Source organism: Salvelinus fontinalis, chromosome 10 (assembly GCF_029448725.1).
Source record: "Salvelinus fontinalis isolate EN_2023a chromosome 10, ASM2944872v1, whole genome shotgun sequence".
In the NCBI taxonomy this organism is placed as follows: domain Eukaryota; kingdom Metazoa; phylum Chordata; class Actinopteri; order Salmoniformes; family Salmonidae; genus Salvelinus; species Salvelinus fontinalis.
In genome coordinates, this window is record NC_074674.1 from 35,378,776 (window position 1) to 35,405,283 (window position 26,508).

General features: G+C 44.1%; 1 protein-coding gene across 2 annotated transcripts in view; it reads right to left on the reverse strand.

Annotated features, from left to right (window-relative positions):
* The window catches only part of LOC129864094 (colorectal mutant cancer protein-like), a 148,472-nt gene that overhangs the window by 46,767 nt on the left and 75,197 nt on the right, over positions 1-26,508 (reverse strand). For both annotated transcript variants that reach the window (XM_055936691.1, XM_055936692.1), the window contains 3 exons: positions 17,343-17,549; positions 3,944-4,090; positions 2,314-2,403 (listed from right to left, as the gene is read on the reverse strand). In XM_055936691.1, coding sequence (XP_055792666.1) covers positions 2,314-2,403; positions 3,944-4,090; positions 17,343-17,549 — 444 coding nt within the window. The remainder of the gene's footprint in view (positions 1-2,313; positions 2,404-3,943; positions 4,091-17,342; positions 17,550-26,508) is intronic.

The following is a 26,508-nucleotide window of genomic DNA, read 5'->3' on the forward strand; positions in this document are numbered from 1 at the left end:
GCAAAGCAATGATGACGGCACGTGTTTCCTTGCAGTTAACCATGATTGACAGAGGAAGAACAATGACTCCAAGCACCACCCTCCTTTTGAAGCTTCCAGTCTGTTATTCGAACTCAATCAGCATGACAGAGTGATCTCAAGCCTGTCCTCGTCAACACTCACACCTGTGATAATGAGAGAATCACTGACATGATGTCAGCTGGTCCTTTTGTGGCAGGGCTGAAATGCAGTGGAAATGTTTTTGGGGGATTCAGTTCATTTGCATGGCAATGAATTGCAATTCATCTGATCACTCTTCATAACATTCTGGAGTATATGCAAATTGCCATCACACAAACTGAGAAAGCAGACTTTGTGAAAATGTATATTTGTGTCATTCTCAAAACTTTTGGCCACGACTGTACTGTACAGTGCCTTTGGAAAGTATTAAGACCCCTTGACCTGTTTCACATTTTGTTATGTTTCAGCCTTATTCTAAAATTGACTCAATTGCTTTTTTACTAACCAATATATACACAATACCCCATAATGACAAAGCAAAAACAGATTTAGATTTTTTAGCTAAATTATAAAAAATAAACTGATATATCACATTTACATAAGTATTCAGACCCTTTACTCAGTACTTTGTTGAAGCACCTTTGGCAGAAATTACAGAGTTGAGTCTTCTTGGGTATGATGCTACAAGCTTGGCACAACTGTATTTGGGAAGTTTCTCCCATTCTTCTCTGCAGATCATCTCAAGCTCTGTCCGGTTGGATAGGAAGCATTGCTGCACAGCTATTTTTTGGTCTCAACAGAGATGTTCGATCGGGTTCAAGTCCGGGCTCTGGCTGGGCCACTCAAGGACATTCAGAGACTTGTCCCGAAGCCACTCCTGTGTTGTCTTGGCTGTGTGCTTAGGGTCATTGTCCTGTTGGACAGTGAACCTTCACACCAGTCTGAGGTCCTGAGCACTCTGTAGCAGGTTTTCATCAAGGATCTCTCTGTACTTTGCTCCGTTCATCTTTGCCTCGATCCTGACTAGTCTCGCAGTCCCTGCTGCTGAAAAACATCCTCACAGCATGATGCTTCCTCCACCATGCTTCATCATAGGGATGGTGCAGGTTTCCTCCAGATGTGACGTTTGGCATTCAGGCCAAAGAGTTCAATCTTGGTTTCATCAGACCAGAGAATCTTGTTCCTCATGATTTGAGAGTCTTTAGGTACCTTTTGGCAAACTCCAAGCAGGCTGTCATGTTCCTTTTACCGAGGAGTGGCTTCCGTCTAGCCACTCTACCATAAAGGCCTGATTGGAGTGCTGCAGAGATGGTTGTCCTTCTGGAAGGTTCTCCCATCTCCACAGACAAACTCTAGAGCTAAGTTCTTGGTGGCCTTTTCCCAGGATTGCTCAGTTTGACTGGGATACCAGCTCTAGGAAGAGTCTTGGTGGTTCCAAACTTCTTCCATTTAAGAATGATGGAGGCCACTGTGTTCTTGGGGACCTTCAATGCTGAAGAAATGTTTTGGTACCCTTCCCCAGATCCATGCCTCAAAACAATCCAGTCTCGGAGCTCTACTGACAATTCCTTCAATCTCAATTGGTTTTTGATCCGACATGCACTGTCAACTGTAGGATCTTATATAAACAGATGTGTGCCTTTCCAAATCGTGTATAATCAATTGAATTTACCACAGGTGGACTCCAATCAAGTTGTAGAAACATCAAGGATGATCAATGGAAACAGGATGCACCTGAGCTCAAATTCAAGTCTCATAGCAAAGGGTCTGAATACTTATGTAAATAAGGTATTTCTGTTTTTAATACATTTGCAAAAATGTATACAAACCTGTTTTCGCTTTGTCATTATGGGGTATTGTGTGTAGATTGCTGAGGAACTTTTTTTATTTAGTCCATTTTAGAATAAGGCTGTAACGTAACAAAATGTGAAAAAGTAAAGGGGTCTGAATACTTTCCGATGGCACTGTAGCTGGGTCTGTTGATAGTCCCACCCCCCTGTTCCCCTGTTCGAGGTGACGTTGTCAGGTCAATCTTTAGTGTCAACGGGGCTTTGTGGGTGCAGAGGGAGGGAGCAGTGGGGTATGAGTTACACCAGGTCTGCCACACCATACTGGTGATAGATACCCATCTCTGACACTTCTGCTGATGCTGCGGTTATCATCAGCCAGCTGCTACAAGGAAATGTCCTACCTACTGTCACTCTCTTTCTTACTCTGTCTACCCCTCTCTCTATCCTACTTCCTTTATTTTAACACTGCCAATCTTCCCCCTCAAAGCCTTCAGTATTGAATAGGCATCCAGTAGCTCCTTACCCCGATGCTGCTGATCTCTGATCCCAGAACAGGCCTCTCGGTGGAGGAAGACTCCGACCTGGTTTTAGACAGTTTCACCCGCTCCGCCACCTAGCAACAAGACAACAAACTGCTTGATCTCCAAGGCATTCCTAGTCGATCGCAAAACATTTCTATAAAAAACCCAACGATATAGCCTTACATTCCTACTTTTTTCTGTCTCGCACTGTTGGCAGTAGGTGCACTTTCTACAGCTGCCATGTGTCTGAAGGTACCAACTCTGCGTGCCCGGAGAGAAAATCAAGTGCACCTACAGGCCTACACATTGCTCAGATCACTGTGTCTGTCTGTAGCTTTCTCGAGCGCACAGGAAAGGAAGTTGATACTGTGATTTCAAAATGTCTAAAACCATGACTAAAGAGAGACGGTCAACAATTACAGCAAAGAGCTGCTGTTTTTATGAGTGAGTTCATGTTGAAATGCGCTTAACCACTCACACTACAGTTTCAATGAATGAGTAGCAAAGTGTATCGATAGGCTTGCATTGTTATTATTAGCGACGGTCTTCTTTTATATCAAGGAATATTTCAGTTACTCTGGTCATAAGAGCAACAACATGAATTTGTACATGAGGCAGAACTAATGCGGTGTGACTCGAGTTTTGCCATCAGCGCGAGTTTCGCCATCCCCTTTTTGGTCTTAGCGGAGCGGGGAGGGCTGAGGGATGGTCTGATGGTGAGAGGCGGACCCGCTGATGCGCTCCCTCCGCTGAGACTGAGCATCAGAGGCAGGCACAAGCAGTCCAGTAACATAAAGAAAGCACATTATTTCAATGTATGCTCACTCAGCTGTGCCTCACAAGTAATACAACAAATTATGATCTATTACCAGTGTGAAATGTAATGTCTGAGAAGAACATCATTGGCAGGGCAATTCAAGCATTGCATAATGAATTGGGCATATAGCCTAATGCAAACTTAATTTCTACAGAACTGTTTTTAATAGGTTAATGTTGCATAGGTTTACATTTTTTTTTTATCTGTGGTTTCTCAGCCTTCATTTTGACTCAGAAAGTGATCTCGGCTCAGAAAAGGTCCACTGCTCTAATGTATTGTATTCCCTCTGAGGCTCAATGTCAAGGACACACACGGGACAGTGGAAGAGCGAATGGTTGCCTGATTACCACTGTCCCTCTCTGACTGGACAAGCCAAAGGCTAGTATGCTGATTAGTGTGTGTGTGTGTGTGTGTGTGTGTGTGTGTGTGTGTGTGTGTGTGTGTGTGTGTGTGTGTGTGTGTGTGTGTGTGTGTGTGTGTGTGTGTGTGTGTGTGTGTGTGTGTGTGTGTGTGTGTGTGTGTGTGTGTGTGTGTGTGTGTGTGTGTGTGTGTGCAATTCAACTCATAGAGACAGTACTATAAGAGATGGTGAAAATTGGAAAAGAAAACAAAATGTTTGTCCTTGGTCATTCCAGAGGAGAGTTCATAATATCCCCAGAGAGACATTGCATTACCTCATATGAATGTACGATATTCCATTTCTTCATTTCTATTACTCAAGAACGTGTGAGGTCTTAACCCTTTAATTTACTTCCACATGCATAACTTTTTTCTTTCTTCCCCTTACTATGCATGTCATAGTGTGTGTGTTCTACCTTGGCCACAGGTATGTCATTACTGCTGCTGCTGGTGCTGAGTTCCCCAGTGCTGGGGTTGATTGGACGGGAGACGGGGGTGAGACGCCCGGGGCTGGACAGGCCGGCAGGCTGGGAGCTTTGGAGACGCGTCTGCAGCTCCCGCACCTGGGGATAAGACACCATAGAGATATATTCTATTACTATTTCATGTGAACGTGTTCTATTTAATTATATGGCACACAAAGACACACATAAGCTGGTGGTCATGGGCATGGCAAAACATTAAAATAACGTGAATAAAACATCAATAACACCCAGACCTGCTGAAAACAAAACAACTGCTTATGACCTCATCATACAGAGGATTGACAAAAGGACTCAGTTAGTTGCAACTTTAACCACTTCTTGCTACAGTTTTAGACAATGTGAGGATCCATCCCATCTCTTTAAAGCAGTGGGCAAAGGCAGGAATTTTGGGACAGTGATGATGTCATGAATGCAGAGGCAACAGGGTACTTGAGTCACTCCACTGCTGACAGGCTTCTCCTCACTCTATATTAAGCATCAAAAAGCTATTTGGAAAGGCTTGCCAGATCTCGCAATGAATTTGTATGCAAGCTTGGATTTGTCTGTATTATGCTTGCAGCTTGTATACAAAATCCAAATGCTGTTGTCAATATGTTGTTACCTCTTCACAACCCTAAGCAGTTTAGGCTCCAGGTGTGTGTGTGTGGTTGTGTGCATGAATGTTGGGGTGTGTGTTTATTTCACCTTTATTTAACCAGGTAGGCTAGTTGAGAACAAGTTCTCATTTGCAACTGCGACCTGGCCAAGATAAAGCATAGCAGTGTGAACAGACAACAACACAGAGTTACACATGGAGTAAACAATAAACAAGTCAATAACATGGTAGAAAAAAGGGAATCTATATACAATGTGTGCAAAAGGCATGAGGTAGGCAATAAATCGAATAATTACAATTTAGCAGATTAACACTGGAGTGATAAATCATCAGATGATCATGTGCAAGAAGAGATACTGGTGTGCAAAAGAGCAGAAAAGTAAATAAATAAAAGCAGTATGGGGGTGAGGTAGGTAAATTGGGTGGGTAGTTTACAGATGGACTATGTACAGCTGCAGCGATCGGTTAGCTGCTCGGATAGCAGATTTTTAAAGTTGTTGAGGGAGATAAAAGTCTCCAACTTCAGAGATTTTTGCAATTCATTCCAGTCGCAGGCAGCAGAGAACTGGAAGGAAAGGCGTCCAAATAAGCGGCGTGAGTGAAGGAGGCTTTGTTGCGGAATAGAAAGCCGACTCTAGATTTGATTTTGGATTGGAGATGTTTGATATGAGTCTGGAAGGAGAGTTTGCAGTCTAGCCAGACAGTAAAGTTTGCAGTCTAGCCAGACACCTAGGTACTTATAGATGTCCACATATTCTAGGTCGGAACCGTCCAGGGTGGTGATGCTAGTCGGGCGTGCGGGTGCAGGCAGTGAACGGTTGAAAAGCATGCATTTGGTTTTACTAGCGTTTAAGAGCAGTTGGAGGCCACGGAAGGAGTGTTGTATGGCATTGAAGCTCGTTTGGAGGTTAGATAGCACAGTGTCCAGGGAAGGGCCGGAAGTATACAGAATGGTGTCGTCTGCGTAGAGGTTAATCAGGGAATCGCCCGCAGCAAGAGCAACATCATTGATGTATACAGAGTAGTTGCAAAGTAGTTGGTGAACCAGGCAAGGCAGTCATTAGAAAAACCGAGGCTATTGAGTCTGCCGATAAGAATATGGTGATTGACAAAGTCGAAAGCCTTGGCCAGGTCGATGAAGACGGCTGCACAGTAATGTCTTTTATCGATGGCGGTTATGATATCGTTTAGTACCTTGAGCGTGGCTGAGGTGCACCCGTGACCGGCTCGGAAACCGGATTGCACAGCGGAGAAGGTACGGTGGGATTCGAGATGGTCAGTGATCTGTTTGTTGACTTGGCTTTCGAAGACCTTAGCTAGGCAGGGCAGGATGGATATAGGTCTGTAACAGTTTGGGTCCAGGGTGTCTCCCCCTTTGAAGAGGGGGATGACAGCGGCAGCTTTCCAATCCTTGGGGATCTCAGATGATACGAAGGAGAGGTTGAACAGGCTGGTAATAGGGGGTGCGACAATGGCGGCGGACAGTTTCAGAAATAGGGGGTCCAGATTGTCAAGCCCAGCTGGTTTGTATGGGTCCAGGTTTTCCAGCTCTTTCAGAACATCTGCTATCTGGATGTGGGTAAAGGAGAAGCTGGGGAGGCTTGGGCGAGTAGCAGCGGGGGGGACGGGGCTGTTGGCCAAGTTTGGAGTCGCCAGGAGGAAGGCATGGCCAGCCATTGAGAAATGTTTGTTGAAGTTTTCGATTATCACGGACTTATCAGTGGTGACCGTGTTATCTAGCCTCAGTGCAGTGGGCAGCTGGGAGGAGGTGCTCTTGTTTTCCATGGACTTTACAGTATCCCAGAACTTTTTGGAGTTAGAGCTACAGGATGCAAATTTCTGCTTGAAAAAGCTGGCCTTTGCTTTCCTGACTGACTGCGTGTATTGGTTCCTGACTTCCCTGAACAGTTGCATATCGCGGGGGCTCTTCGATGCTATTGCAGTTCGCCACAGGATGTTTTTGTGCTGGTCGAGGGCAGTCAGGTTTGGAGTGAACCAAGGGCTATATCTGTTCTTGGTTCTGCATTTTTTGAACGGAGCATGCTTGTCTAATATGGTGAGGAAGTAACTTTTAAAGAATGACCAGGCATCCTCAACTGACGGGATGAGGTCAATATCCTTCCAGGGTACCCGGGCCAGGTCGATTAGAAAGGCCTGCTCGCAGAAGTGTTTTAGGGAGCGTTTGACAGTGATGAGGGGTGGTCGTTTGACCGTGGACTCGTGGCGGATACAGGCAATGAGGCAGTGATCGCTGAGATCTTGATTGAAGACAGCAGAGGTGTATTTGGAGGGCAAGTTGGTCAGGATAATGTCTATTAGGGTGCCCATGTTTACGGATTTAGGGTTGTACCTGGTGGGTTCCTTGATGATTTGTGTGAGATTGAGGGCATCAAGCTTAGATTGTAGGACTGCCGGGGTGTTAAGCATATCCCAGTTTAGGTCACCTAACAGAACAAACTCTGAAGCTAGATGGGGAGCGATCAATTCACAGATGGTGTCCAGGGCACAGCTGGGAGCTGAGGGGGGTCGGTAGCAGGCGGCAACAGTGAGAGACTTATTTCTGGAGAGATTCATTTTTAAAATTAGAAGTTCGAACTGTTTGGGCATAGACTTGGAAAGTATGACAGAACTTTGCAGGCTATCTCTGCAGTAGATTGCAACTCCTCCCCCTTTGGCAGTTCTATCTTGACGGAAAGTGTTATAGTTTGGTATGGAAATCTCAGAATTTTTTGTGGCCTTCCTAAGCCAGGATTCAGACACGGCGAGGACATCAGGGTTGGCAGAGTGTGCTAAAGCGGTGAGTAAGGCAAACTTAGGGAGGAGGCTTCTGATGTTGACATGCATGAGGCCAAGGCTTTTTCGATCACAGAAGTCAACAAATGAGGGTGACTGGGGACATGCAGGGCCTGGGTTTACCTCCACATCACCCGAGGAACAGAGGAGTAGTAGGATGAGGGTGCGGCTAAAGGCTATCAAAACTGGTCGCCTAGAGCGTTGGGGACAAGGAATAAAAGGAGCAGATTTATGGGCGTGGTAGAATAGATTCTGGGCATAATGTGCAGACCAGGGTTTGGTGGGGCACGGGTACAGCGGAGGCAAGCCCAGGCACTGGGTGATGATAAGAGAGGTTGTATCTCTGGACATGCTGGTCTCAATGGGTGAGGTCACCGCATGTGTGGGGGGTGGGACAAAGGAGATATCAGAGGTACGGAGAGTGGAACTACGGGGTCCATTGCAAACCAAAACAATGATAACTAGCCTGAACAACAGTATGCAAGGCATATTGATATTTGAGAGAGACATACAATAAGGCATAAAGTGATTGCAGGTCATGATTGGGAGAGCTAGCTAAAAACAACAGGTGAGATAACAGCAGCTAGTCAGCTAACACAGCAACAGAAGGTAAAAATGGCGACGACTGGGCAGAGAGGGTCGGATTAACTACACACAGATCCTGAGTTAAAGCACAGAGCCGACAGATAAAACACAAATAAACAGAATGGAGTACCATGAATTAATGGACAGTCAAGCAGGCATCAGCTATGTAGCCAAGTGATCATAGTGTCCAGGGGGCAGCCGTAGATGGAGCAGTGAGGCCTCCACTAAGCTAGCACGCATTTAAAGTTAGTAGCCCGGGGGGTGGTCTGCTCAGACGGAGGGGGTCTGCTCAGACGGAGGCCGGTTGAGGGCACGTCTGCAGACCAGACGTGGTCGTGTCGACAGAGAATCCAAGCCGGATGGCGATGGCGAAAGAGAGGTTGTGAATTGTAGAATTGTGTTTGCTAACTGGTGCTAGCTTCCTGGCTGCGCTAGCTGCAAGATAAGCTAGCAGTTAGCAGACCGGGGCAGGCAAGTTAGCTTTTGGGGGACGTCGCGATGGGGGGGGGGGGGGAGTCTGTTTTTGCCTCTTCGTGCGGTGACGTCGATAGACCAGTCGTGGAATTAGTAGGGTTCCAGGTAGCTCTAGGTAGCTAACAGGCCTAGTAGGTTAGCAGAATGGGCCTTCAGCGGGCGTCACGCCTGAGGGGCCTGTTGGAGTCCTCGGGCAGATTATGTCGGTATTCCAGTCGTAGAGGATCGGCGGGGTTCCGTGCTCCGTACCGGCAGTAAAGGGGTCCGGATATTGTAGCCCAGGAGTGGGCTTCAGTGGTAGCACAGTAGCCCTAGCCGGGCTAGCTTCAGGCTAATTGGTGCTTGCTCCGGGATGGAAACGCTAGCCAGGAGTGGTCACCCGGGATTGTGGTTAGCTAGTTGCGAAGATCCAGATGAAAATGTTCAGAGTTTGCGGTAGGAATCCGGGGATATGGAGAGAAATAGGTCCGTTATGCTCTGGTTTTAGTCACGTTGTTCGAACTAGCGAGAGCTTTCCGAGCTAAAGGTTAGCTGATGACTGCTAGCAATGGTTTGCTAACTGATAGCTGGTAGGCAGTTAGCTGGCTATCTTCAGTAGATGGATTCCAGATCAGAAGTAAATAGAAATACTTTAGAAAAAAGCAGATTCACGCCACATTGGGTGAGGCGGGTTGCAGGAGAGTATTTAGAAGTTGAGGTTTAAGAAAGTATTTTTAAAAGATATGCGAAGAAAAAGATGTAAAAAGATATATACAAGGGACACGGGACACGACAGGACAAAGACGTCTACACTGCTACGCCATCTACGCCATGTATGTGTCAGAGGGAGAGGGAGAGAGCTTCCTCTGCCAGGAAAAGCGTGGAAAAGAAAGAACATTCGTTTGACCCCTGGCTCATGAAAATACTGTATAAACAGTGAAAACTAAGCAAACTTGGTTTTGAAAACAATGGCCTTTTGTGCTTTACACAGCACCCATTGTACACACAGAGACACCACAATATATACCAGCAAACAGTCAGCAACTGGCATGAGTTGTTGGCAGCACTGGATAGCTGAATACACATGACAAGAAGTCAAAATCATGTTAGCTACCTGCATGTTGTCAATAATATAGGCAAACCTTTAAATTGCACACATACATGTGGCATTATAGGTACAGGTAAATTGATCTACATCAAATGTATGGTCTGTAAATCAGGCTTCCTCTAGGGCAGATATACTGGCCTGGAAAACAGCCTGCATCTGCCACTAACTCTGTCTCTGTCTCGCAGTCCGGCTGGCCTCTGCCAGCCGGACTGCGAGAACAGATTTTCCCCACCTCTATTTCCCTACGGACGCCAGGGGATAGGAGACTTTCAGAGACAGATAGGGAGAGAAAGGGATGAGCGGAAATAGAAGAGTAAGTGAGTGACAGAAAAAGGGGGGTGAGAGGAGAGTGGGGAAAGGTTGACAGTGAAGCAGAGACACTGGGAATGAGAGAGGGAGAGCAGGGACAGACAGGGTGTAGGAGAGGCAGAGATAGCAAGCTGGTCCTGGAAACACAATTAGACCCAACCAAATCATGAGAACACAAAACAATATTACGTGACACTTTGTAAATATATATTTTTCTTTTCACTGAGCAAACTAGAACGCTATTTGGCCCTAAACAGAGTACAGTGGCAGAATACCGGACCACTGTGACTGACCCAAAATTAAGAAAAGCTTTGAAAGGTCGTCGTAGGCAGACCTGGCTGTGCACACTGCCTACAAAATCCATTGAAAACTGAGCTGCACTTCCTAACCTCCTGCCAAATGTATGAGCATATTAGAGATACATAATACCCTCAGATTACACAGACCCACAAAGAATTTGAAAACAAATAGAATTCCAGACCCACAGCGTGCAATCACAGCAGCAAGATTTGTGACCTGTTAACAATGGAGTTTGAAGAAAAAAACAACACGTATTTATGTTTATTTATTTTCCCTTTTCTACTTTAACTATTTGCACATTGTTACAACACTGTGTCATGACTGTCCTGTGAGGATCACAATGGGTCAGATCAGCTTGGCAATGGCTGACAATAACCAGACTGTCACGCCCTGACCGTAGAGAGCCTTTGAATGTCTCTATTTAGTTTGGTCAGGGTGTGATTTGGGGTGGGCATTCTGTGTTTCGTTTTCTATGATTTGGTTTTTCTATGTTTTGGCCGGGTATGGTTCTCAATCAGGGACAGCTGTCTATCGTTGTCTCTGATTGGGAACCATACTTAGGTAGCCTTTTCCCACCTGTCTTTGTGGGAAGTTGACTTTGTTTAGGGCACATAGCCTTTGTGCTTCACGGTTTGTTTTTGTATGGTTTATTGTTTTTTTGTCGGCGTAATCTTTTATTCAAGAAAATGTACGCTCACCACGCTGCACCTTGGTCCTCCTATTCCAACGGCCGTGACAGAACTTCCCACCAACAAAGGACCAAGCAGCGTGGTAAGGAGGAGCAGCGTGGCCAGGGGTATGAGACAACCTGGGAAGAGGTAGAGAGGTGGTCGGTCGACCCAGGGAGAGAGCCAGAGCCCGCCTGGGATTCTATGGAGCAGTGCAAAGAGGGATACCGGAGGATGGAGTCGGCGAGACGAACACGGCTGGCAAGGAAGCCCGAGAGGCAGCCCCCCCCCCCAAAACAATTGAGGGGGACACACGGGGAGTGTGGCAGAGTGTTATGCGGTGGAAAGTGAAACCTCCACACCAGGTCGTAAATTTGAGCAGGAGAGAACTCTCTCTCTACCCTTTAGTATCAACAAAAGAAATTCCGTTGTCTAGAGAGATTTTTGCCGCCCCAAAACTCTAACGTTAAAAAAGTGAATCATGGAACAATATTTCTAAAGTAACGATATTGTCACGCCCTAACCTTAGAGAGCCTTTTTATGTCTCTATTTGCTTTGGTCAGTGTGTGATTTGGGGTGGGCATTCTATGTTTTGTTTTCTATGATTTTGTGGTTCTATGTTTTGGCCGGGTATGGTTCTCAAACAGACACAGCTGTCTATTGTTGTCTCTGATTGGGAACCATACTTAGGTTGCCCTTTTTCCCTCCTTTCGGGGTGGGTAGTTAACTTTGTTTGTGGCACTAATGCCCTGTAAGCTTCACGGTTGTTTTTCGTTTGTTGTTTTGTTGGCGACATTTTGAAATAAAACGGAAAATGTACGCTTACCACGCTGCACCTTGGTCTTCTTCCAGCAACGGCCGTGACAGATATGGGAAATGGTCAGTGGGGAGACATAGGAAACTAATGTCATATTGTTTTTCATTTTGTGATGTTATTAAAAACGGTATGGACCAAATACTGTAACTTGGAAAGGATACCTACTTTATCTGTCAAGTTTTCATCCAATATGTTGTGAATACAATATGAAAAATGATTAAAGTATTTTTGTTAAGATATGAAAGAGCTTTTAGCACGGGTAAGAGAGAACTTCTAATCATATCCTTTGCACATTAAGTAGCCACGCCCCGAGTGAGGTCAGAGAGCTTGTCAGCATGATGGAATGCCACTTTTAGCCAGAATGCATAAAAAGCCTTTGTAACGAAATTAACATTAGACCAGGAAGCGTGAGGCGAGAGCAACATGTTTTAAATGGGTGAAACTCTGAATTTCAACACGAGGTGAAGAAATACTCACCTTCCTTTAGACCCGAGAGACGAAGAGCTGCAGCTCATGTCTATTGTGGTCCGAATCCTGAATACCAACACGAGGAGGAAGAGGTGAGAAGCTCATCTCAGACAATCACTGGTACAGCTGTCTTAAGTCAGATATTGAGAAAAGCTCATCTAAGTGAGACTATCCTACTACGCTCATCACCAATGGGAACCGTCGACATGGCCTTTCAGACAATCAGAGCCATACAGCTGGAAGGCTAACAACTTTCCGAGAAGGCTTGGTTCCGACCGAGATAAACGACGAACAAAGGCATTTCACACGTAAATACATTCATGATTTTTTATTCCAAATTGGCGGCGGTTCGTGTGCAAAGTATATGTTTAATGGGAGAATAGTTATAGAATGTTTACGTTTTTCTCGGTCTCTCGCTGTGTAAAAGCCGTCATATTTTGTCAGTCCACTAGGGACCTTTCTCTCGTGTAAAGTGTGTATGTAAATTCTGTGTTATTATTTAGTTAGCTAGCAAATAAATAATTAATGTGTAGTGCTGAATAATGAGCAAGGCTGGGGGTTTTGCAGATCCAAGAACGTTACGATAGTTCAGAATGAGTATTTGATAAGAAGTACAGTGCCTTGCAAAAGTACTCATCCCCTTTGCATTTTTCCTATTTTGTTGCATTTTTATTTGGATTTCATGTAATGGACATACACAATAGTAATGGACATACACAATAGTCCAAATTGGTGAAGTGAAATTTAGAAAAATAACTTGTTCCAAAAAATTCCAAAAAAACTGAAAAGTGGTGCGTGCATATGGATTCAACCCCTTTGCTATGAAGCCCCTAAATAAGATCTGGTGCAACCAATTACCTTCGGAAGTCACATAATTAGTTAAATAAAGTCCACTTGTATGAAATCTAAGTGTCACATGATATGTCACATGATGTCAGTATATATACACCTGTTCTGAAAGGCCTCAGAGTCTGCAACACCACTAAGCAAGGGGCACCACCAAGCAAGCGGCACCATGAAGACCAGGGAGCTCTTCAAACAGGTCAGGGACAAAGTTGTGGAGAAGTACAGATCAGGGTTGGGTTATAAAAAAAAATCTGAAACTTTGAACATCCCACAGAGCACCATTAAATCCATTATTAAAAAATGGAAAGAATATGGCACCACAACAAACATGCCAAGAGAGGGCCGCCCACCTAAACTAACGGACCAGGCATGTAGGGCATTAATCAGAGAGGCAACACAGATACCAAAGATAAACCTGAAGGAGCTGCAAAGCTCCACAACAGAGATTGGAGTCTCTGTCCATAGGACCACTTTAAGCCATACACTCCACAGAGTTGGGCTTTACGGAAGAGTGGCCAGAAAAAAGCCATTGCTTAAAAAAAAAAGAAGCAAACATGTTTGGTGTTTGCCAAAAGGCATGTGGGAGACTCCCCAAACATATGGAAGAAGGTACTCTGGTCAGATGAGACTAAAATGTAGCTTTTTGGCATGAAAAACATCCCCACAGCATGATTCTGCCACCAACATGCTTCAGGTTTTTCCATCGGCAGGGACTGGGAAACTGGTCAGAATTGAAGGAATGATGATGGCGCTAAATACAGGGAAATTATTGAGGGAAACCTGTTTCAGTCTTCCAGAGATTTGAGACTGGGACGGAGGTTCACCTTCAAGCAGGACAATGACCCTAAGCAACACTCGAGTGGTTTAAGGGGAAAATTTACATTTACATTTAAGTCAATTAGCAGACGCTCTTATCCAGAGCGACTTACAAATTGGAAAGTTCATACATATTCATCCTGGTCCCCCCGTGGGAATTGAACCCTGGTCCCCCCGTGGGGAATGAACCCACAACCCTGGCGTTGCAAGCGCCATGCTCTACCAACTGAGCCACACGGGACCACAATTAAATGTCTTGGAATGGCCTAGTCAAAGCCCAGACCTCAATCCAATTGAGAATCTGTGGTATGACTTATAGATTGCTGTACACCAGCAGAACCCACCCAACTTGAATGCGCTGAAGCAGTTTTCCCTTGAAGAACGGGCAAACATCCCAGTGGCTAGATGTGCCAAGCTTATAGACACATACCCCAAGAGACTTGCAGCTGTAATTGCTGCAAAAGGTGTCTCTACAAAGTATTGACTTTGGGGGGTGAATAGTTATGCACGCTCAAGTTCCGTTTTTTTGTCTTATTTCTTGTTTGCTTCACAATGAAAAATATTTTACATCTTCAAAGCGGTAGGCATGTTGTGTAAATTAAATGATACACCCCCCCCCCAAAATCTATTTTAATTCCAGGTTGTAAGCCAACAAAATAGGAAAAATGCCAAGGGGGGTGAATTTTTTCACAAGCCACTGCAACGATTAATAAGATGACTGTTTATTGATGAAATAAGTAAAGACCTTATATAGCTTAATTCGGGAGATGGTAACTCTCTAAACATCTTCTTCCGTGGTGCCCCAAATCCTAATGAGTTAATTGTACATTATTAATTTAAAATCGGGTAACAATTAAAGATAGTTAGTGGATTAAATAAAAGTCATCAGATTAATGAATGTAAAGTCACGACAACTGTATATAGACATAATGACTGTTCACTGTGTATTGTTAATTTCACTTGCTTTGGAAATGTAAACATATGTTGCCCAAGCCAATAAATGTGAGTGAGAGAGAGATAGAGAGAGAGCGTGTAAAAGAATGCGAGAGAGCTTGGCCATGACTTTGAACACTGCTGTTTTTCCTGTACTCCTCTCCTGAGAAACTCCCTGGGAGCCGAGGATCTGAAAAAAACATGGCTGCCATGTGCTGCCAAAGGACACAGAGATGACTGTGACATCATGAACTAGTCCTCTAGCCAGCTTTCTCACCTCATGATCCCTGAGAAAAGAAACTGCAAAGAATATGATTCTGGTTCTGTTTGGTTCTGGCCAGTTTATAAACCGAGGACTTTGTTTGACTCACATGCACATCTGTCCAGGACAGTTCTTGTATCCAGCTGATTTTAAAAAGTATACTGAACAACAATATAAAAGGCAATATGCAACAATTTGAACGAAGTTCATATAAGGAAATCAGTCAATTGAAATACATTCATTAGGCCCTAATCCATGGATTTTACATGACTGGGAATGGGCGCAGCCATGAGTGGGCCTGGGAGGGCATAGGCATACCCACTTGGGAGCCAGGTCCAGCCATTGCAGCGCCAGGCCAGCCAATCAGAATGAGTTTTCCCCACGAAGAGCTTTATTACAGACAGAAATATTCCTCCGTTTCATCAGCTGTCCGAGTGGCAGGTCTCAGACAATCCCGCAGGTGAAGAAGCCGGAAGTGAAGGTCCTGGGCTGGCGTGGTTACACGTGGTCTGCAGTTGTGAGGCTGGCAACAACTCTGGTGGACATTCCTGTAGTCAGCATGCCAATTGCACACTCCCTCAAAACGTGAGACATCTGTGGCATTGTGTTGTGTGACAAAACAGCACATTTTACAGTGGCGTGTTATTGTCCTCAGCACAAAGTGCACCTGTGTAATGATCATTCTGTTTAATCAGCTTCTTCATATGCAACAAATGTCAACTGGATGGATAAACTTGGCAAAGGAGAAATGCTCACCAAATTTGTACGCAAAATCTGAGAGAAATAAGCTTTTTGTGCATATGGACAATTTCTCAGATCTTTTATTTCAGCTCATGAAACATGGGACCAACACTTGCCATGTTGCGTTTACATTTTGGTTCAGTATACACTGCCTTATGCTGTGGTGTTTCACTGGAAGTGGTTGATTCCAACATATGTGATTCTTATTATGAGTGGAGTGCATTGTAAAAGCTTAGAAGGCTTACAATGACATGCCAATATATAGTGTTCTGTATCTGGCCTTTAAAGTCAAATGCTCTTTTGTATCGTAAACAAAATGCTGACACAGCTAAATTATGTGGACAAGACACATACAGTACCGGTACTGTAAAAGGTGTAAAAGATGCTTACTACCACAGTAAATACCTGTCCTTCAATGGAGGGTAAAAGCCTAGGGAAGGAAAGTTAAGATCGTATCTGGACCTTGAGTCTCAAATGAGGGGGAATCCATATTTTAAAAGGCTGAGCGGGAGCAAGCGGGCCCCCAAGGACGCGCCGGTGTGTGCATAGAAAATCCTTCACGGAGCCCCGCATTGAAACAGCAATGCAATACATTTGTCCAATTTCTCTGTAAAACAGACAGATTTCATTAGAGGAAAGAGGAGAGGAGAAATTGAGAGGGTGGGAGGAACGAGTGCTCTGAGCTGAGCTGAGCTGGGATGCTTTTTCTGCTGCGTCTAGGTCTCCTTTGAGGACCCGCCAGAATTAGTGAGGCTGGTTAGGTCGGCCTGGCCATTTTTCGCTCGATTCATCTCGCGGTCTAATCGCATTACGGTCCTAACTAGCTTCAGCAAGCCTTGGGAGGACACCAGATTTGATTATGTGTCTAAAAGCGCTCAACGTATTGATTCAGATGGCTGCCCTAACCGGCGCACCATCCATAGATTGGTTCAGAAAGCAGAACTCAGTTGGCAGCTGTAAAATTCAAAGGGTTCATTCTTGCAGGAGCAAGGATAAATACACGTGTCTTGCCACTGGTGCCCAGTAATGTCTTCTTCTCCTTCAGACTTCCCTGAATAAACTTCCTGGAATTAGAAATGGTACGTGCGAGTGTCTGTCAATGCAGTGGCCTAGCGACAAAGCATCAGAGAACATGTCTATATTTGAACTGATCGCCACAGATCTTTCAATCCAACGGACATGGTGGACCATAATTACAGCTTAGAGCCTCTGTGCAGAGAATTTTTTTATTCATTCAGATTCAGTCTTAGTTCTCTGCCTAGAACAGGTTCACACTAGGACACATTTACTAGAGATTTGGCAATAGGCTCAAGATCTCACAACTTTTTCGGGATCTAATAAAAAACATGAAACCGAATGAAAACTAAGAAACATACAGCTTTGTTGAGTCACTTCTTTCTTCCTTCCTCCTCACTAGATACCTTTTTGTATCGTATTGACTGTTATGGGTCAGATTCAATAAAAATTCATGTAAACCTGCCTTAGTAATAATAAGCAACGATGCACCCCAGTCTGTTAGCCACCAACACAGTCATGTGGAAAGGCTCAAAAGGTACACAGAAAACGCACAAAACACATAAACCAAATGACAGAAAATGTTTTTAAGAATCATAATAACAGGACCCAGCTGACTGACCCGCCGTCTCAAGCGGTCACGTTCCTCCCGGATTGCGTTCATGGTGGCCTTGGTGCGGTTCAAGTCCTCCTCCTTGGAGCACAGCATGGCCGTCAGGCTCTCGTTCTCTTCCCTCAGGCCGGCCAGCTCCTTCTGCCAGTGCATACGCTCCTCCGACAGGCTGGGGTAGAAGTCCCGGCCCAAGGCTCCCTCGATCTCCTCTACCGTCTGGGGGAAAGGAGGAAAGAGTGGGAACATTATTTTATTTTAAAGTGCCTTATGTACAGTTGAAGTCGGAAGCTTACATACACTTAGGTTGGAGTCATTATAACTCGTTTTTGAACCACTCCACAAATTTCTTGTTAACAAACTATAGTTTTGGCAAGTCGGTTAGGACATCTACTTTGTGAATGACACAAGTCATTGTTATAATTCCCTGTATAACAATTCCAGTGCGTCAGAAGTATACATACACCAAGTTGACTGTGCCTTTAAATATCTTCAAAAATTCCAGAAAATGATGGCATGGCTTTAGAAGCTTCTGATAGGCTAATTGACATCATTTGAGTCAATTGGAGGTGTACCTGTGGATATATTTCAAGGCCTACCTTCAAACTCAGTGCCTCTTTGCTTGACATCATGGGAAAATCAAGAAAAATCAGCCAAGACCTCAGAATGAAAATTGTAGACCTCCACAAGTCTGGTTCATCCTTGGGAGCAATTTCCAAATGCCTGAAGGTACCACGGTCATCTTTACAAACAAGAGTACGCAAGTATAAACACCATGGGACTACGCAGCCGTCATACCGCTCAGGAAGGAGACGCGTTCTGTCTCCTAGAGATGAACGTACTTTGGTGCGGAAAGTGCAAATCAATCCCAGAACAACAGCAAAGGACCTTGTGAAGATGCTGGAGGAAACAGGTACAAAAGTATCTATATCCACAGTAAAACGAGTCCTGTATCGACATAACCTGAAAGGCCGCTCAGCAAAGAAGAAACCACTGTTCCAAAACCGCCATAAAAAAGCCAGAGTACGGTTTGCAATTGCACAAAGATCATACTTTTTGGAGAAATGTCCTCTGGTCTGATGAAACAAAAATAGAACTGTTTGGCCATAATGACCATCGTTATGTTTGGAGGAAAAAGGGGGAGGCTTGCAAGCCGAAGAACACCATCCCAACCGTGAAGCACGGGAGTGGCAGCATCATGTTGCGGGGGTGCTTTGCTGCAGGAGGGGCTGGTGCACTTCACAAAACAGATGGCATCATGAGGGTGGAAAATTATGTGGATATATTGAAGCAACATCTCAAGACATCAGTCAGGAAGTTAAAGCTTGGTCGCAAATGGCTCTTCCAAATGGACAATGACCCCAAGCATTCTTCCAAAGTTGTGGCAAAATGGCTTAAGGACAACAAAGTCAAGGTATTGGAGTGGCCATCATAAAGCCCTGACCTCAATCCTATAGAAAATTGAAAAACTGAAAAAGTGTGTGTGAGCAAGGAGGCCTACAAACCTGACTCAGTTACACCAGCTCTGTCAGGAGGAATGGGCCAAAATTCACCCAACTTATTGTGGGAAGCTTGTGGAAGGCTACCTGAAACGTTTGACCCAAGTTAAACAATTTAAAGGGAATGCTACCAAATACTAATTGAGTGTATGTAAACTTCTGACACACTGGGAATGTGATGAAAGAAATAAAAGCGGAAATAAATAATTCTCTCTACTATTATTCTGACATTTCACATTCTTAAAATAAAGTGGTGATCCAAACTGACCTAAGACAGGGAATTTTTAGGAATTGTGAAAAACTGAGTTTAAATGTATTTGGCTAAGGTGTATGTAAACTTCCACTGTGTATAGGGTGTTGAGATTGAGATTAATGGTAACAATTCTAGTAACCAAATGTGAGTGACTGTGGATTCTCTGGGACTCATTGAATTGGCATCATAAGGAAAAACCATTTGGTACCTTGTAGTAGCCCCAAGAAAGAGACAATAAAATTATATCAGAAAAACTAACAAGGAGACAAAACAAAAGTGAGACAGACAAAACAAGAAAATCTAACATGTCAGGCACATTCGTTTTTGCACAGGATTTTACCCTACATAGTAGTTCACAATTTGTATGTTAATAATTTGTGGGTAGTGTAGTCCATCAAGCATCTCAATTTACATGAGTAGAACAAGTATCCAAGACTATGATTTATGTACATGTGACTTTTTCATTTTTTTATCTAGTGTAAGAAACCCCTGATCTCTCAAAGTGCCCATATTTCAGAGTGTATAACTGTGTATGTGCGTGCGTGCGTACGCGAGTGTGAGATATGGCAGATGGATAGAGTCTATGACCATGTCGGTCTTTACAGATCCTCATCTCTGATGCCAGAGTGATTCATAGGTTTGTAGTGGGCTTACAGACACGCTTGAGTCCCGCCTTCATCTCCTCTCCACCCCAGAGAGTCAACCTCTCTTATCCCTCCATCCATCTAGCCCTCTCATCCCTCCATCCATCCATCTCCCTCTCACAGCTCCCAAACAGAGCGAGAGCGATAGAGAGAGAGCAGGAGAGAGGGGGGGGGGGGGGAGTTTGATGAAGAGGAAATTGGTTTAAACAGTGAAAGGAAATGGAATGAGCTTCCCAAGTCTCATCGACTGCTGTAGATCTCACACCAGGCCAGCTATGGAGCGAAAGTTTTGCATTTGTATTAGGATACTGAAATGGAATTTCATATTTTGGAATTTGCAATACACAAATTGAATCATAGAATTCATAATTTGGAGTTGTATTTCACGATTTGAAACTGAATTGAATAAATATTTAATTCTGTTATAAAATTCAATTGAATATTTACAGTGCCGTTTTTTATTTAATTCATACATTTTAAATCCAGGCCGTAACACAACAAAATGTGTTATAAGTCAATGGGTATGAATACTATCTGAAGGCACTGTATTCAGAACCCTTGACTTTTCCCACATTTTGTTACCTTATAGCCTTATTCTAAAATGGATTAAATCTACACACGATACCCCATAATGACAAAGCAAAAACAGGTTTTCAGAAATATCATATTTACATAAGTATTCAGACCCTTTACTCAGTACTTTGTTGAAGTACCTTTGGCAGTGATTACAGCGTTGAGTCTTCTTGGGTTTGACGCTACAAGCTTGGCACACCTGTATTTGGGGAGTTTCTCCCATTCTTCTCTGCAGATCATCTCAAGCTCTGTCAGTTTGGATGGGGATCGTCGCTGCACAGCCATTTTCAGCTCTCTCCAGAGATGTTCGATTGGGTCTGTTTGGGCCACTCAAGGACATTCAGAGACTTGTCCCGAAGCCACTCCTGCATTGTCTTGGCTGCATGCTTTGGGTCGTTGTCCTGTTTGAAGGTGAACCTTCACACCAGTATGAGGTCCTAAGTGCTCTAGAGCAGGTTTTAATCAAGGATCTCCCTGTACTTTGTTCTGTTCATCTTTCCCTCGATCCTGACTAGTCTCGCAGTCCCTGCTGCTGAAAAACATCCTCACAGCATGATGCTGCCACCACCATGCTTCCCTGCCAGGTTTCCTCCAGACATGACGCTTGGCATTCAGGCCAAAGAGTTCAATCTTGGTTTCATCAGACCAAAGATAGAACTGCTAAAGGGGGTGGAGTTGCGATCTCCTGCAGAGATAGCCTGCAAAGGCACCCTCATAGATATCATCCTGACCAATCCTGCCCTCTAATTACACCTCTGCTGTCTTCAACCAGGATCTCAGCGATCACTGCCTCATTGCCTGCGTTTGTAATGGGTCCGCGATCAAAGAACCACCCCTCATCACTGTCAAACGCTCCCTAAAACACTTCAGCGAGCATGTCACGCCCTGACCATAGTTTGTTTTGTATGTTTCTATGTTTTGTTTGGTCAGGGTGTGATATGAGTGGGCATTCTATTTTGTTTGTCTAGTTTGTCTATTTCTATGTGTTTGGCCTGATATGGTTCTCAATCAGAGGCAGGTGTTTTCGTTGTCTCTGATTGGGAGCCATATTTAGGTAGCATGTTTTGTATTGTGGTTTGTGGGCTATTGTTCCTGTTCCTGTGTTCCTGTGTTTTGTGTTCACTATATGGGACTGTTACGTTTTCGTTCGTTTGTCGGTTTATTGTTTTGTTCGTTGTTTAAGTATTCATATTAAAATGAATACTCACTACGCTGCATCTTGGTCCTCCTCTCTGTCGCCTGGCGAAGAACGTGACAGAGCAGGCCTTTCTAATCGACCTGGCCCGGATATCCTGGAAGGATATTGAACTTATTCCGCCAGTAGAGGATGCCATGTTATTCTTTAAAAGTGCTTTCCTCACCATCTTAAATAAGCATGCCCCATTCAAAAAAGGTTGAACTAAAAACAGATATAGCCCTTGGTTCACTACAGACTTGACGGCCCTTGACCAGCACAAAAACATCCTGTGGCGTACTGCATTAGCATCGAATATCACCCGCGATATGAAACTTTTCAGGGAAGTTAGGAACCAATAAACACAGGCAGGTAGGAAAGCAAAGTCTAGCTTTTTCAAACAGAAATTTGCATCCTGTAGCACTAACTCCAAAATGTTCTGGGACACTAAAGGCCATGGAGAATAAGAGCACCTCCTCCAAGCTGCTCACTGCACTGAGGCTAGGAAACACCATCACCATCGATAAATCTACGATAATTGGGAATTTCAATAAGCCTTTTTCTACGGCTGGCCATGCTTTCCACCTGGCTACCCCTACCCCAGTCAACAGCTCTGCACCCCCCACAGCAACTTGCCCAAGCCTCCCCCATTTCTCCTTTACCCAAATCCAGATAGCTGATGTTCTGAAAGAGCTGCAAAATCTGGACCCCTACAAATCAGCCGGGCTAGACAATCTGGACCCTCTCTTTCTAAAATTATCCTCAGCAATTGTTGCAACCCCTATCACTAGCCTGTTCAACCTCTCTTTCATATCGTCTGATATCCCTAAAGATTGGAAAGCTGCCGCAGTCATCCCCCTCTTCAAACGGGGAGACACTCTAGACTCAAACAGTTACAGACCTATATCTATCCTACCCAGCCTTTCTGAAGTCTTTGAAAGCCAAGTTAACAATCACCAATCATTTCGAATCCCACCGTACATTCTCCGCTATGCAATCTGGTTTCCGAGCTGGTCATGGGTGCACCTCAGCCACGCTCAAGGTCCTAAACGATATCATTACCGCCATCGATAAAAGACGACCTCGGGCAGTCTCTATGGGGGTGCCACAGGGTTAAATTCTCGGGCCGACTCTTTTCTCTGTATACATCAATGATGTCGCTTTTGCTGCTGGTGATTCTCTGATCCACCTCTATGCAGACAACACCATTCTGTATACTTCTGGCCCTTCTTTGGACACTGTGCTAACAAACCTCCAGACGAGCTTCAATGACATACGACACTCCTTCCGTTGCCTCCAACTGCTCTTAAATGCAAGTAAAACTAAATGCATGCTCTTCAACCGATCGCTGCCCGCGCCCGCCTGCCTGTCTAGCATCACTACTCTGGACGGTTCTGACTCAGAATATGTGGACAACTACAAATACCTAGGTGTCTGGCTAGACTGTAAATTCTCCTTCCAGACTCACATTAAGCATCTCCAATCCAAAATTAAATCTAGAATAGGCTTCCTATTTCGCAACAAAGCATCCTTCACTCATGCTGCCAAACATACCCTCGTAAAACTGACTATCCTACTGATCCTTGACTTTGGCAATGTCATTTATAAAATAGCCTCCAACACTCTACTCAGCAAATTGTATGCAGTCTATCACAGTGCCATCCGTTTTGTCACCAAAGCCCCATATACTACCCACCACTGCGACCTGTATGCTCTCGTTGGCTGGCCCTTGATTCATATTCGTCGCCAAACCCACTGGCTCCAGGTCATCTATAAGTCTTTGCTAGGTAAAGCCCCACCTTATCTCAGCCCACTGGTCGCCATAGAAGCACCCACCCGTAGCACGCTCTCCAGCAGGTATATCTCACTGGTCATCCCCAAAGCCAACACCTCCTTTGGCCGCCTTTCCTTCCAGTTCTCTGCTGCCAATGACTGGAACGAATTGCAAAAATCACTGAAGCTGGAGTCTTAGATCTCACTAACTTTAAGCATCAGCTGTCAGAGCAGCTTACTGATCATTGCACCTGTACTCAGCCCATCTGTAAATAGCCCACCCAACTACCTCATCCCCATATTGTTATTTATTTTTTGCTCCTTTGCGCCCCAGTATCTCTACTTGTACATTCATCTTCTGCGCATCTATCACTCCAGTGTTTAATTGCTACATTTTTATTATTTCGTCACTATGGCCTATTTATTGCCCTACCTCCCTAATCTTACTACATTTGCACACATTGTCTATATATTTTTCTATTGTGTTAATGACTGTATGTTTGTTTATCCTATGTGTAACTGTTTGTTTGTATCGCACTGCTTTGCTTTATCTTGGCCAGGTCGCAGTTGTAAATTAGAACTTGTTCTCAACTAGCCTACCTGGTTAAATAAAGGTAAAATATATATATATATATATATATATATATATATATATATATATATTAATACTCTTGTTTCTCATTTTGGCAAACTCCAAGCGGCTGTCTGGAAGGTTCTCCCATTTCCACAGAGGAACTCTGGAGCTCTGTCAGAGTGACCATTGGGTTCTTGGTCACCTTCCTCACCAAGGCCCTTCCCTGATTGCTCAGTTTGGCCAGGTGGCCAGCTCGAGGAAGAGTCTTGATGGTTCCGAACTTCTTCCATTTCAGAATGATGGAGGCCACTGTGTTCTTTGGGACCTTCGATGTTGCAGAAATGTTTTGGTACCCTTCCCAGATCTTTGCCTCGACACAATCTTGTCTTGGAGCTCTACTGACAATTCCGTCGACCTCATGGCTTGGTTTTTGCTCTAACATGCACTGTAAACTGTGGGGGCTGATAGAGAGGTACCTTTCCAAATAATTTCCAATCACCAAATTTACCATAGGTGGACTCCAATCAAGTTATAGAAACATCTGGATGATCAATGGAAATAGGATGCACATGAGGTCAATTTTGAGTCTCATAGCAAAGGGTCTGAATACTTGGGTAAATACGGTATCTGTTTTTTATTTTTAATACATTTGCAAAAAAAAATATACAACTTTTTTTTCTTTGTCCTTATGGGGTAGTGTGTGGCGATTGATGAGGAAAATGTTTTATTTAATCAATTTAACAAAATGTGGGGAAAGTCAAGGGGTCTGAATACTTTCCAAATGCACTTAACATTCAGTTTTAATATGGCAGATATTGCATTCATTGTTCATACAAACTATGATTTGAAAGTTTCATATATTCAACTTCTTGGATGCATTCAAATTCAGTTCTCTAAATTCAGATTCAAAACCAGAGATAACAGTCTGCGCTCTATATTATATAAAGTATGGTTTTATAAGCCCAGCTACTGATATGGAACATGTGGAGTAACTTAAACTTGTCTGTGCCGTATGAACACCCAATATCAACAAATGGCCTTGGAGAAGATACATATTTGCCTGTGTGGTATTCTTTTTATAGGCTTAGTCAATTGTAATGGATTGGGTCCACACACAATGGGATACTGTGGCCCAATCCCAAACCCATCACTAGACCCTTGGCTGACTCCTCGCAAATCTGAAAGGACTGGATATGTCGGTGTAGGAATCAGCTCCACCTCTCATACTCACTGGATAAGTGTTTCTATCAAATTACAAAAATTATGTTATTATAGATGTGTAAAAGAGACACCATTAGGATACTCAGTCTAGAAAAGAGGGATCTGTTTGGGATTAAGCCTCACAGCTGGAACTGTGAAGGTGTCTATTTTTCTTCCCACAAAATGTAACTGGGTTAGCATTAAGTGGTCAGACTAGCACTGGTTGTGTCCACTGTGATAAGCCAACAAAAGGGGGTGAAATTGATAGCCCAGTTCAATTAGTTTATTAGAAAATGTAGATCACTAAATAAACGTTAAACATAGGTACCTTGATTTCTCTTTCTTTACAGTAATATGTCTCTATCTGTCCTCTATTGCAGCTCTGACACAATGGTTTGTGATGGAGGTCCATTCAGGCTGATAACATAAAGCCAAGTAAATCCATTCTTCCACCTTACAGTGAGTGGGCTATGACAGTCACTAACTGAATGCCAGTTACAGTGATTGTCTGTTACGCCTTTAACAGTCTTAACACGATTGACATACACTATATATACAAAATTATTTGGACTTCCCTTCAAATTAGTGGATTCTGCCATTTCAGCCACACCCGTTGCTGACAGGTGTATAAAATCGAGCACACAGCCACGCAATCTCCATAGACAAACATTAACAGTGGAATGGCCTTGCGAAGAGCTCAGTGACTTTTAATGTGGTATCATTATAGGATGCCACCTTTCCAACAAGTCAGTTCGTCAAATTTCTTTCCTGCTAGAGCTGCCCCGGTCAACTGTAAGTGCGGTTATTGTGAAGTGGAAACGTCTAGGAGCAACAATGGCTCAGCCGCAAAGTGATAGGCTACACAAGCTCATAGAACCGCTGAGTTCTGAAGTTCGTAAAAATCGTCTGTCCTTGTTTGCAACACTCACTATTGCATTCCAAACTGCCTCTGGAAGCAACATCAGCAAAATAATTGCTCTATTTCTCTGTCCTTCACTTTGCCTCTCTCCTTTCTCTACCTCTTTCTTTAGCATAACAGTCTCTCTCGCTCACGGTTACTTTCTCTACATCTCTGTCACATTCTGTGTCCATAGGTCCACTTCCCTTTCGTTCTCCCTCTCTCATTCTCCCATCTTTCCCTGTGTATGTGTGTGTGTGTGTGTTGTATTATCTGTTTGCGAGGAAAGAAATAGCTAGCAGACTGAATTCCCCTCAGGACTGGTGACACTCCCATCGCTACGCAGACGACAGCCAGGCAGACAGGTTTCCATTACCAGAGCTGAGGCGTCACCGTGGGGACCACCATCAGGCCCCTCATCAGTCTATGACATCAGTCTGAATCACACAGGCGTCCCAGGCTGAGACGGGCTGTTACTGGTGGGTACAACCCAGGGTCACCCCAGGACCCCTGCTGACAGATTACTGGAAGTGGCTCAGGTCTTCCAGCAGGACAGTTCAACGTCACACAACAGTTATATTATAACTAAT